Consider the following 13,493-nt stretch of genomic DNA (forward strand, 5'->3'; position numbering starts at 1 on the left):
TTTCTAAGCCAGCTCCTTACTATTTTTCTCTAGAGTAGAACATCTCCCTTGGGGCTCTTCACAATAAAATGGATTTCAAAAACTATTTCTCTCTCTTTTTGTGTTAACAGAAACAACAGAATTAAAAATAAAACAAAAAAGGCAGTTGGCTGGTCAAGCATGAAAGATACTAGGACAAAATATAGGCTCCGATCAGCCAATTACACTTCAACCCCCCGATGCTTCAGTGAGAGAATGTGGACACAAGTCCGCCTGATGGCCCTACACATGGGGACCACGTAGAGAAGTCTCCCCGTGGGAAGACTGAGGCTCCACCTTGATGTCAATAAATATGCCTGACTTGGGCACTCTTCCCTCTTCATGCTTCGTGAGAAATAATGTTTATGAAGACACACTCATCAATGTACAAAAAAAAAATTTTTGAGAATGAGTATTTAAACTGCTAGAGTAACATCAGTTTCGAGGAACACTGACGTCCTCCCTCTCCCTCACTGAGAGCCATCAGTGTCCCGCCACATGGCCCTCCGGTGGAGGCCCGCCGGGCTTCAAACTCCCTGGCCTCTCCCGAGCTGGCCTGCACAGGGGTCGCCTCGGTCCAGGGCCCTTTTAGATCTAAGGAACTTTGCAAAGTTCAGTGGTACCTTCCTGGAGGCCAGCGTTACCATCTCACTCACCCACCAACTCAAACCAAAAAAATGCTTCAAAAGTCCTAACCTTGCCCCGTGGAACCAGCAGGCCAGCCTGTATGAGGGGCATACTATACCCATGAGGGAGGCCTTCCTCCCATTTTCCCTCCCCCCGCCCACTATGTGGAGAAAATCCTCCCCCAGAGACTGCCTAACCTTTAATGTCGCTGCTAGAACAAAGTGAGGGGGGAGAGACAAGGAGAGGATCCAGGCGCCCCCTCACTTGAAAACAGCTTGCTGGGCACCCCCAGGACCTCCAAAGCCAACTGGAGAGGAAGGGAACCCAGGCAGAAGTCTGCCAATACTTTTGGCTATTTCGTGCAAAGAGACAGGTTTTTTTACATCGTGCAAAACAGGAAACTGAGTTATGAACATGGGCCACCATGACCCCACCCCCGAACCAACCCCCTTTCCACAGAGAAGCAGCTGCATAGTGTCCCCTTTGACGAACTGAAGGAAACCTGGGGCTCACTTGCCAGCTCACCACCCCTGGGTGAGGCCAGGGACTCCAGCCCCAGGAGAACAGGCATCCCCTAAGGCAGGGGAGAGGGGGACCACTAAGGGAGGAGCGGCTTTGATGGTTGCTATACAGACACTTATGGTAAAAGACGGACTGGAGAAGTTCACACGTATGGCGGTTCATAAACAGGCCGGGGAAACGTCATCTCCTCGCGCCAACACAGCGGAAGCAGGAGTAACAGACAGCACTTGTTCCGATTGGCGGGGGTTTGTCAACAATGAGAGCAAAAATGCACAACGACCACACACCCTCATGTTCGGCTGGACCAAACCCGCTGCGCTTGGGTGTGCAGTCCACCTCCACTGCAGAGACCATGGCTCCAGCAGCAGCTCTGGCCAACAAGGATTTTATTCAGTCACTGGCTATGTACAGTTTATACCTTGGACAGCTGGTCCTTTCATGTAGGCACCTGAACGGCAGGGGTCTGCCCGCGCTGGAGCTAAGAGTCCTGTGCTCAACTAAGACCAGGGCCAGCAGGCCCACAGTCCCTTTCGACTCCTCGCCCTCCAGCAGTCAGTCCAGAAACAGCTTCCGGGAGCCCATTCGGGACCGGTTGGAACGGCGGATGTCAAACTTGGAGTCCCGGCACTTTTGGCAGACAAACACTTCCGGAACATTGGACTTCCGGATCTTTGCACAGGACAGGTGAATCCAAGTGTGGCACTCGTTGCACTCTATCATGGGGCGGCCAGCAAACGGCTTCATGCAGAAGCATGTGACCAGGTCCCAGGAGTCGTCATCTGAAAGCAGAGAACCATGTAAGAGTGGAAAAATCTCTCACAACACCCCCAATCAGAACCCCTCCCATCAGGAAAGCCACTCTCCAAAGGGACAGGGCAGCTGAGCTGCAGTGAAACCAATTTCAAGTTTCAGGGTGATACTTCCCGCTCTGAAAATGCACGCGTGCACAAAAAGCACTGAAATGTGTGGTACGAGGAATCCCCACAAGGTGGTTACTCATGAGCTATGTTATTTTCACATTTTGAGGCCTGCTCTGGAATGTTCGCTGTCTTCAGCTGTGATCATCCCTTCCTAAACATCTCGGCATCCGCCTTCTCACACCCTTTCCCCTGAAGGTGGTGGGTTATGCTCCCCTGTCCCCTTCCAAGGAAGGAACCACCGCCCTGAGACCCCGCACCTCATGGCAGGCACATGGGATCTCAGCTCCTCGACCAGGGATCGAACCCACAACCCCTGCAGTGGAAGGGGAAGGTTAGGGCCCTGAAACCCCGCTCTTAGCATCCCACCTCTGGGCCACTCACCGGAATCCACCATGATGTCTTCGTCGTTGCCCGTGCTGTCTTCGTCCCGGAACACCACCTGCTTGCCCTGCCGGACGATAGTCCGTTTGCCTTCAGTTTTTATTTCTTTGACCTGATCCGGTGACACCGTGGTGCAAGACCCACTGGAAGGAGTATCAGAGTCCCAGCCCGAACAGGGGTCTCCAGCGGCCTGGGGGATATCCTGCAGAGTGGGGCTCGTGGGGGTCTCTGCATATGGGTCGGCGGCTTCCAGCTGCAGCAAGCCCCCCACGTAGCCCTCCTTCCCAGGTACATCACTGTCCCTTCGCTTCCTCTTCTTCTTCTTCTTCAGCTTGTCGGTCTTCTTTCTGTCTAGCAGGAAGTTACTAGGCTTGGCTCGCTGCAGGAGGGTGGGCTGCAGGTGGCCAAAGCAGCGGTCAGAGACTGGCAAGGGCACGGTGGACGAGATGTCGGCAAAACTGGCATCCCAACCGTCACTGTCGATGGTACCAGCGGTGCTGTTGGCGGGGCTGGGACTGCTCCTCAGAGGGACTTCCTGAAAGGACAGAGAAAACACGGCGGCTTCTGGTTATTTCAACTAGCCTCCAACACCAAGAGCTGGCCCTGAGCAGAGCTTCCCCAGGACCCCGCCCTCCCCACTCCCTACCAGGTCAGGTCTGCAGATGTGGGAAACAAAGAACCCAGAGCTCCTCAGCTCTCACCAGTGCTCTTCTTTAGGAACACCATCACTAGGATTTAGTGTGTCCTGCCAACTACAACATGAACCCACAAGGGGGACCTCCAGCCCTGGGTGAACCCTCACCAAGAACTTAGTTGATACTCAATCCACTTCTGGGACAGGAGTGCCAAAGACACACCACCCTCAAGCTCTAATCTTTCCTGATTTTACAATCTCCCCCACAACTGTCCTCCCAAAGGATGTACATTTTAATTAAGTGCATGTAAATTAATGGTGAGAATGTTCTGACACTTTTCTTTAAAAACTTGGAGGCATCTCAAAATACTGCAAAATCCAAGTATGTAATTACTGCCCCAAAGCAGTGAGTTCCTCTCTGATTCCTTCAGGTCAATCAAGCAAACTGCTACTGTTTGTTGATGTGCAAACAGTAGCAGCATTCATGTAGGCGTTATCCACCTAGCTGGCAGTGGAAACAATAACCCAGTGCTGGGATCTGGCCTCCTAAAAATACTGGATTCCTTTCTCTTGAGTCTTGCACAGTATGAACCAGGCCCCTGAAGTTTGAGCACCCTGGCAGCGCTGGTCCACCTGCCCATTTCTCAGCAAGGAAAAAACGCCTTAATTTACATGGGATTCTGGCCACGAGTCCCTGAAGATTCTGTAATGACACCAACCAGGAGGCCACCCACCAGGTAGGGCAGGGTGGACTGGGCCTGACCCTTTGATCTGCTTGAACCCCAGGCTCCACCACCAATGAGCCTGTACGCAGAGTAAGGAGTTCCCTCTCTGTGTCATCTCCAGTGTCCTCATCTTCAAAATGGAAGAGAAAAAATAAATACAAAAAACAAATAGGGAATCCCAGGAAGTCCAATGATTAGAATTCAGCACTTTCACTGCTGGCCCTGGGTTGGATTCCTGGTCGTGGAACTAAGATCCTACAAGGCATGTTGCACAGCCAAAATAAATAAACTACTAATGAAAAGGATATAAGTAAAAGCTCCTACTTCATATCATTATAATGGCCAAAAATAGTGCCTAGCCACAGTAAGCTCTCGGGGATTCCCTTGTGGTTCAGAAGGTCAAGAATCTGCCTGCAATGCAGGAGACCCCAGTTTGATTCCTGGGTTGGGAAGATCCAATGGAGAAGAGGTCGGCTACCCACTCCAGTATTCTGGCCTGAAGAATTCCATGGACTGTATAGTCCATAGGATCGCAAAGAGTCGGACATGACTAAGTGACAGTAACCTCTCAATAAACATTGAACATTAGGAAGATATCAGTTAGATTATCTGTAAGCAAACTTTGAAAGTTTATCGAACCATTTCTAGGCAAGTCTACATTTTCCATCCGTCTTAGGAACCACTTCCCAGGCTCGTCTAAGTCTGTAAGAAAGATTTCTGCCTGACTATTACGGCTCAAGTCCTCCCATTCAACCCCTTCCAGACCCACCACCTTGTCAAAAACTCTGGTTTTGCTGCCAGCAAGGTCTCTGAAGTGCTGAATTACCTCCTTTGGATAAGGGATGTAGCCTGCATAGGCCAAGACAAAGGTGCAGAATTTGTTGAAATCCTCCACGGTCCTGCGCCGCTTGTAACTGGGGGAGTACTCCTGTTAACAGCGAGAAAAGGAGCATGTTTGGAAGTAGACACTTACAGGTGACATCAACGAAACAATACTAAACAGGCTGGAGCTTTCATAGTCTGCCACTCAAAAACACACTGCTAGATTTACAAACGCTCTAGAAACAAGATAAGGTAAGTTTGGGTCAAGAATTAACAGTTTTCAGAAGGTTGAAAGAGGAGGTATGCGATGCTATGCCAAGAATACTGGGAAACTGGTTAGGAGATAAAAGACTGTACAAAAGTCTATTTATTAGCGCTCATGTGGCATTTTCTGACATTATCTATTAAGTTTCTACAGGCCTATTGAGAGCCCTAATAATTAACTTTTTTGCCACAAATTTTCCACTTTGAAGATAAACTGCTGCAGCTGAAGTATTTTAAGTGACTTTAGAAGTGAACTACTTTTCAACCTGCAGAGCTCAGACCTGGAATCCTGGACCTGAATCTCGCCTGACCCCTCCCCAGGCAGGGTTGCAGGAGGACCCCCTCCTCCTACCCAGCTCTCTCCTCCAGAGGAGACACTTCCTGCTGGTCCCTCTGGCTCGTCCAACACCCCCCAACCTAGAGAACAAACCAGAAACAATCCTGCTACTACCATTTAGGAAACCTAACTCTGTATATAATTACAGTCACTAAAGGCCGCCTGCAATGCAGGTTCAATCCCTGGGTGGGGAAGATGCCCTGGAGGAGGAGAAGGCAACCCATTCCAGTATCCTTGCCTGGAAAATCCCCTGCTCAAGAGGAGCCTGGAGGGCTACAGTCCCGCAGGCTTAAGGACTTGGACATGACTTAAGGACTGAACAACAAACCATTTGCATACTGAAGATGAAATACTAGGAATTTTGGCTTGTGTGTCCCATCCCCATTCAATTAAGAATCGCCCTCAACAAGAATTGATTCTCTGCTGAGAAAGAGGAGCTGGGAAGAAAAAGATTATTTGCTACTAAGCAAAACAACTGTGCTTTCCTTCGGTTCATTTGACTAGCGTATTTTACTTAGGTTTTTTTTAAGCACTTTATCACCCACCTCAGTCCCATCCTTAGGAGTTCAGCTAACATTTCCAGAGCCGAGGGGCCCACTCCCCACTCGGATGAAAGTAGGGGGAGGAGACGACGGGGTGGGCTCCGGCTTCTGCCCTAGTCCAACCACCCCCGCCCCCTCAGTCCAGCGCGCCCAGAAAACAGCGCGGGCGGCCTGCTACCCGCAGGTCTCCTTCCAAGGGCTCCACTTCTTTTTATTTTCTCAACTTGGTGCTAGCAAACCGCCTCTGCCCTCAGCCCTCGGCCGCCCAGACCCGGAGAGGCGCGCAGAACAGCGGCGAGGCAGAGTCCGCGCGGTACCCAGCGCTTCCAGCGCCGGGGAGACCCTGCCCCCACCCGCAGGGAGAACTGACCGCCCTCCCTCCGGCTGGGTGGGAGGGCTGCGGCCCTCAAACTCGCGGGGAGAACTTTTATTTCGGCGGGGAATGTGCTTAAGTGGGTCAGTGGCCGGGACTCAGTGGATGGCGGCGGTGCCCTCGGGCCCGGGGCGGGGGACCCGCGCCGCTCCTACCGCGCCGGCCGCCCCGGCCCCGCCAACGCCGCCCGTAAGAAAAGCAGATGGCGGTGCGGCCCCCTCCCCGCCCTCCCGCGGAAGCCGCTCCTCGCCGACAAGCGGCCCCGGAAGGTGCGGGGCCCATCCCGCGGGGGAGGGGGCGCGAGTAGCCGGGCAGGATTCGGGGTCCGGGACTCACAGGCCCCGCGAGCCCCCGAGGCGGCAGAGCGGCGGACTAGCCCGCCCGGCGCCGCCTCCCCTCCCCCACCCGCCGGCGGCCGGACCCGCACCCCAGACTCGGCGAGCTTCGGGAGAGGGAGGGGACCGCGGCGGGGGCCCCGGGGGTTGGGGGGCGGCCGGGAGAACCGAGAGCCGATCCCCGGAAGGAGGGGGAGCCGAGGCGGGGCGAGCCGAGCTCGGGGGAGGGGGCCCTGGAAGGGGAGGCGGCCCTGGAGGGGGAGGCAAACGCGCTGGGGGTGGGAGCACAGCTCAGGCCCCCGCAGGGGTGGGGACCCTGAAGGACGAGCCTCCCCCACCCTAGCCAGAGGGGGCGGGGGCCGAGCTGGAGTCAGGGGGCGGGGCGCGGGCCACCGGGCTCGGGGGGATTAGAGGAGGAGGCGGGGGGCGCGCGGAGCGGAGTCCCCTTCCGAGGGGGGCCGCGAGCCCCTCTGGGAGGGGGTGGGTGATTCCTCCGGAAAGCGGGAGCGCAGGGCGGAGGCGGCTCGGACTGAGTCCCCGGGGGCGGGGAAGGGGGAAGCCAGGCCGGCGAGGAGGGGCCGGAGGCGCAGACAGGTCCCCCGGCTACGCAAAGCCGGGGAGGGTGGGCGCGGCGACCACGGGGAAGGGGCGCCGGGAGGACGCGGACGCCCGCGGAAGGGACGCGGAGGATACGGGGGGCGGGGAAGACCGGGCGCGGGCCCGAGTGGGGGGCGGGGTTGGGCGCCTGGGGGGCGACGAGAGATAGCTGGGGGAGGGGAGAACGGCGCTCGGCCGGCGGGGGTCCGCCTTCGGGAGCACCGGATCGGCCTGAGGGTGGTCAGGGGCTGTCGGGGCGCAGCTCTCACTCACCTCCGGGTGGAAAGCGGCGGCGCAGGAGTCGGAGTCCATGTTCAGGGTGGGGGGCGGCGACCGCGGACTGCAGGGGCCGGGATGCGGACGCCGGGCCGCGGGGCCGCTCGGAGCCGGGGGCTCTGGCGGCCGCGCAGGGCGAAGGCGGACCCGGGAGGGGTCGCCCCGACTGGAGACGATGGGGGGGTCGGTGTGTCGCGTCCTGGACACTATACTCTCGGGCCGGCGGCTCCACAGCCGAGCAGAGTTGTCGATGCAGGTCCTGCGACCAGCGCGACTGGAGAGGCGGGAGAGTCGCTGCGGGGGGCGGCGGCGGCGGCGGCGGCGAGCGGGAACCCGACCGGCTCCCCGACCTGACGCCCAGTTCGGCTCGTGTCTCGGGAGGGAGGGCGGGAGAGCCGCGAGGGCTGCCGGGAAATGTAGTCTGGGAGCGACGGAAAGCGGACGGCGAGGGGGCGGGCGCGAGGCATTGTGGGAGTCATAGTCCTCGGCTCCGCCGCTGAGGCGCACAAAGGCCCCCTCGAGGACTCCAACCCCCAGAGAGCTCCGCGGCGGCTGCTTGGTCTATGGAGGCAGTGGCTCGGGGACCTGAGACCGCCGGAGCGGGGGAGGTGCGGGGACTCGCGTCGGCTCGGCGATGGGGGAGGGGCGGCGCAACCCAGAGCGCCTCGGTCTCCGCGGGGGCGGGGTGTCAGGGGTCGCCCCCGCGGGTGGGGGCGGGGCTGACGGCCTTGGTCGTGGTGGGCGGTGGCTGCGCCTCCTCTTATGCCTTTGGGACTTGGGGTCTGTACCCCTTGTGGGGCTGGGGTCTCCACAGCCGGGCGGGGACGGCGGGCTTTGACGTCGCAGCCGCCCCACGGCTGACTCCCCGCGCCTCGGACCGGCCGAAGCGAACTTGTTTTCACGGCTGTGCCTTTTTCTGGCCGGCTCCGGGGCTCCGAGACAGCGGACCGAGGCCGAGAGGGGTGGGACCGCCCGAGTCTCCCCCGTAGCAAACACTTCGAAGTGTCGGGTTACCAGCGCATTTTAAAAAACTACACCAGTGTTGCCGGTGTTTTAGAAAGTGTTTTAAATGCGCTATTTTTTTTTTCCTCCCATTCGCCTAACCTTGACATCAGTCCTGTTTTTTTTTACTTGCATTGACTTAGTTCCTGAATGTATTCTTCGCAGGATTACAACAGTGGGTGAAGCGAAAACCCGATAGAGATATAGAGATACTTGGCATTGACATTGACTTTGTTTACTGATATTTAACTGAGTTGGCTGTACTTAAATACTGGACCGCCGAGTATTTTACAACTTTATATGTTGAAGGTTGATTGACTCTGAACACTTAGTTGAAAATTAACTGCTCTGATAAACTTACCATGAAGAGGCCTCAAGTACTTTAATATTTTTAATAACCATTTGAAAAAGAAAAGTCTATATATGAAATGTAAATAATTCAATAACGTATTAGGTGGCTTCGAAGACAAACTGTTAAACAGGAATGACATAAAATTTAAATTCAGATCAGAAAACTAACTTATCTACATACTACATCAGAAAGATGATTGGAAGAACCCCTAAAAAATTAGACTATTTCCGTGGTAGTAAACGCTGCATTGGTTGTCTATTGCTGTTTGGATGGTTAAGATAATTCTGATGGAAACACTTAGTGGTTAAGAGGCTGATTTATCTTAGAACTACTTCTCTAAGCCTTTAATACCTTAGCTATAAAATGTTTTACTTGCCTCAATAAATAGTAGTTTACTTTTATCATTGTTGCTACTTTTAAAAATATTTCAGCAAGATCTTCAAAGATTGGAGAGCTCCCCAGAAGTGATAGTAAATTGAGGTGCTTTACAAAGCTAGTAAGATAAAAACAGACATCAGATTTAGCCTGTGAAAACATTAACACCTTCTCACAGAGTCCTCACGTTTAGGTGACTTAGCCAGATTTGGAATGTTATCTGATCTCTGTTGCCAAAGCAAATGTCCTGAGATTTGCCAGTTTCGCCAAGGGTCATATTCACCAGAGCAACTTGTTTTGCCTAAATATGAAAGGGCCAAGAAGAACATTATCCTACTGCTAGTTTAAAGGTGTAAATACCAAGAAAAGAATAATTATGAGAGGCAAAGTCCAAATGAATAGAGGAATTTTTTTTAAAAGATCATTATTCCCTAATAGTATAACTTTTCACATAATAAACATTAACCCCCCCCCCCCCATTAAGAAACTGATATAAAGAACTTACAATAATAACGTACTTGAAGTACCTAGAATTCAGGGATCTATACTGGACCACTCAGTCACACTAAGAAAATCCCAGAAAATATCATGTGACAGTGATAACTTGCTTAGAGTAGGTATCCAATAGTTATTTTGTGACTAAGTTCTTAGTATACAAAGATGGGCTTTCCCTGGTGGCTCAGCACTAATGAATCCACCTGCCAACTCAGAAGATGTATCCGTCCCTGGTCCGGGAAGATCCCCTGAAGAGGAAATGGCAATCCACTCCACTATTCTTGCCTGGGAAATCCCATGGACAGAGGTGCCTAGCAGGCTATATAGTCCATGAGGTGGAAAAAGAGCTGGACACGATTTAGCAGCTAAGCAACAATACCACCATAAAGGTGACCAGTACACCTGGTGTACTCTGATTCTCTCCCTACCTGTCACTCCAGTGAAATAGAAAACTTAATGGAGGAAGACATTCTTTATCCCTCCTTCCTTTGATTCCTGTTAGAAACTTAGCTTTTGAAGAAGATATAGATGTTAATACCTACCATCCCTTGCCTCAAAAAAGGACTATAACACCAATAACTGACCCAATTCAATAGCATAATACATGTAGCTGCAGGGATAATAAAGGTGGTTTCCTCTGTATGACAGGCTTAGGTTTCTTCAACATACTCAGTTTATTTCTCAGGTATTCTCTACTATTCTTGGGTTCCAGGGAGCAAATCTAGAATTCCATGATTCATGCAAGAGCATTAGCCACAGTAGCCATATCTTTGTTTTCTGCTTAAAAAAAAAAAAAAAAAAACTGCTACTGAATACTAATTCTCAGATGATTATAGTTACTCAGGGAAGAGGAAGAAAAAAGCCAACATTAGCACAGGTTGTGACAAGTTTTAAAATACTAAGAATACCATGGTTTCCCAGTAAGTAACTTGAGAATGTAGTTATTTTAATTGAGTTACCAAATATAGCTTCACCTTCCTAAATCTCACTCTACACTGCATTCACTTGGGGGAAACTCAGGAATGCTTTTCTGCTTCTGTTTTAACTCAGCCTGAATGTGGTTATACACAAAAGATATATTTTTCCAGGAATTATTTTTTGGTGTTTCATCTTTTCACAGTTTAATAGGATATTCTTATGGGTTCTTAATGGGTTTTCCTACCCATAGTTTTCTGCCTTTCTCACTTCCAATTCCAGGAGAGGAAAATAAGTGAAAATTCCTCAAAATTGTATTTTGAACTTTTAGTACCTTGCCTACTGTATGAATGTGTGAATAATTTTTTAATACTTATTTTTATTTATTTGGCTTTTGTTGTTGTTCAGTTACTCAGTCACTCAGTTGTGTCCCACTTTTCGACCCTATAGACTGTAGCACACCAGGCTTCCTTGTCCTTCACCATCTCCTGGAGCTTGCTCAAACTCTTATCCATTGAGTCAGTGATGCCATCCACCCATCTCATCATCTGTTGTCCCCTTCTCCTGCTGTCAATCTTTCCCAGCATCAGGGCCTTTTCTAATGAGTCGGTTCTTCCATCAGGTGTCCAAAGTACTGGAGAGCTTCTGCATCAGTCCTTCTAATGAATATTCAGGATTGATTTCCTTTAGGATTAACTGGTTTGATCTTGCAGTTCAAGGGACTCTCAGGAGTCTTCTCCAACACCACAGCTCAAAAGCATCAAGTCTTCAGCATTCAGCCTTCTTTATGATTCAACTCTCACATCCATACATGACTACAGGAAAAACCATAACTTTGACTAGATGGACCTTTGTTGGCAAAGTAACATCTCTGCTTTTTAATACGCTGTCTAGGTTCGTCATAGCTGTTCTACCAGATCTTAGTTGTCGCATGCAGGATCTTCTGTTGCAGCATGTGGACCCTAGTTTCCCAACCAGGGATGGAACCCAGGCCTCCAGCATTAGGAGCACAGAGGTTCAGCCCCTAACCACCAAGGAAGTCTCAGTGTGAATAATTTTAAATTGTTAATAATTTCTAAACTGGTCTTGTCAACTTTTCATATAATGATGAAAATTAGATGTGCATAGATGAATCAAATGGACTTCTCATGTTTTGGTTTATACAGGTAAAATATAAAGATTAATAGGTAACACTATGTCCCAAACAATGTAAATGTTTTTATTTGTAGCATGTCATTTTCATATAATACTACACTTAATAATTAACAGAATACTGTAATATTCCTTAAAGGAAAAAAATTATATGTAATAAGTACATTACAAACCACACCTTAGGCAGCCCAGAATCAGAAAAAATTCAGAATGTCTAATTGGGAAAAGGTACAATCTCTTTCTGACTTTATAAATGCTACAGTATTTATACTGTTCCTGTCCCCTTCATGGATCACAGCCTTGTCATGGCAAACAGGCTTGTGTAACTCAATGAGGCTATGAGCCTTCCTGTATGTTCTCAAAGAAAATAAAAAGGAGGTCACAGCAGCTTTTAAAATTATCTCAGTTACCTGTTGTCCTGACTGCCTAAAATCAGAATTCAAATATCAAGTAGTTTTCATTTTTTAAATGAAATTTGTTTTTATTTAATTTGGTATTTAATGAAATATGTACCATTATTTGTTAAATCACTTTGAATTACATGATCATAAATTTACTTAGACCAGTTTCATGATTTTAGAAGAGGTACAGTTTTAAAACATTCATGACTGAAGTTTAGTCTTTAAATATATTTTCCCACAAACTATTGCTTGTTGGTTACAGTTAACACCCTCCTCACCAGAAAGTGGTGTTTGCACCACACCTAGGGTGTTGGAGAAGGCAATGGCACCCCACTCCAGTACTCTTGCCTGGAAAATCCCATGGATGGAGGAGCCTGGTAGGCTGCAGTCCATGGGGTCGCTAGGAGTCGGGTGAATGACTTCAGTTTCACTTTTCACTTTCATGCATTGGAGAAAGAAATGGCAACCCACTCCAGTGTTCTTGCCTGGAGAATCCCAGGGACGAGGGAGCCTGGTGGGCTGCCGTCTATGGGGTCGCACAGAGCCGGACACGACTGAAGCGACTTAGCAGCAGCAGCAGGGTGTTGGATGATATTTGAGACTTTTAAACCCCTATATTAATACAGTTTGCTGACTGTATGCATCACACTATCATACTGCAGTGAATGAATTTTTCACATTCCCGTTTTGAACTCATGAGATTAATGAGCAAAAAAAAGGAACCAAGTAGCATGCTTGGGTTAGCAGGTTATTGAAAATTCCAAACACAGCTGATAAGTCTAAATCTGTTCCTTTCTTTTCTAACTACATTCCTTCATTGCCTTAGATTTATACACATCTTCAAGTGCTTCAAGTGCTCTCCTGTTAGGTCTAGGATATTAGTAATATACTTTTTTTCCTCAAGAACTGAACTTTTTATTTTGAACTTTCAATATTCCTTGAATATCCAGGTTACATATGTTTAATATAGGAAAACAAAAAATGCAGGTAAGCAAAAAACAAACCTAGCCACCTCGAGAAAAATATTATCTTCACAGTTTCTTGGTAGGCATATAAACACATATAACAATTGGGGGACACACAGGTAATCAGATTGTTTGCTTGACATTATTACATGAACATCGCTCTATTTTAATAGATAGCAACATCTATTCTTCAAAGTAAACCTGAAACAGTTAATCCCTGTTGTTGGGGATACACAAAAGTAGGCTCAGTTCTTAACTACAGAAACATTATTGATGTAAAGATTTGATTTATACCAGGTGGGTGGGTTTTGACCTAGAGGGACTATAGTACTTTTCCCTGAAAACATCCCACTTCCTGGCTACTCAGACTTTCTTGTCACAAAGCCTGAGCAAGTAAGCTTATTGGCCCGGCTCCTGGACCCAGGAATGCTGCCGTTAATAGCTGTGTGAACAGTCCATCTAT

The 13,493-nt window shown here is 49.8% G+C and overlaps 1 protein-coding gene across 1 annotated transcript; it reads right to left on the bottom strand.

The window, feature by feature from the left end:
- Positions 1-706: 706 nt before the first annotated feature.
- On the bottom strand, positions 707-7,409 carry PHF13 (PHD finger protein 13). The gene is made up of 4 exons (NM_001206041.1): positions 7,371-7,409; positions 4,654-4,755; positions 2,469-3,003; positions 707-1,946 (listed from the first exon to the last, which is right to left on the bottom strand). Exons 1-4 carry the CDS (start codon positions 7,407-7,409, stop codon positions 1,720-1,722), a joined length of 903 nt encoding a protein of 300 aa, NP_001192970.1. The 3' UTR covers positions 707-1,719.
- Between the last annotated feature and the right edge of the window lie 6,084 nt (positions 7,410-13,493).

Source organism: Bos taurus, chromosome 16, assembly GCF_002263795.3.
Source record: "Bos taurus isolate L1 Dominette 01449 registration number 42190680 breed Hereford chromosome 16, ARS-UCD2.0, whole genome shotgun sequence".
Taxonomy (NCBI): Eukaryota; Metazoa; Chordata; class Mammalia; order Artiodactyla; family Bovidae; genus Bos; species Bos taurus.

What these genes read in the sequence shown, in the direction of transcription:
- PHF13 (NM_001206041.1), bottom strand. Translation starts at nt 7,409, where the DNA reads ATGGACTCCGACTCCTGCGCCGCCGCTTTCCACCCGGAG. An exon ending in CCGCCGCTTTCCACCCGGAG is followed by an intron (nt 4,756 to 7,370) that starts GTGAGTGAGAGC and finishes CGCTGTTAACAG; the next exon opens with GAGTACTCCCCCAGTTACAA. An exon ending in AGACATCATGGTGGATTCCG is followed by an intron (nt 1,947 to 2,468) that starts GTGAGTGGCCCA and finishes CTCTGCTTTCAG; the next exon opens with ATGACGACTCCTGGGACCTG.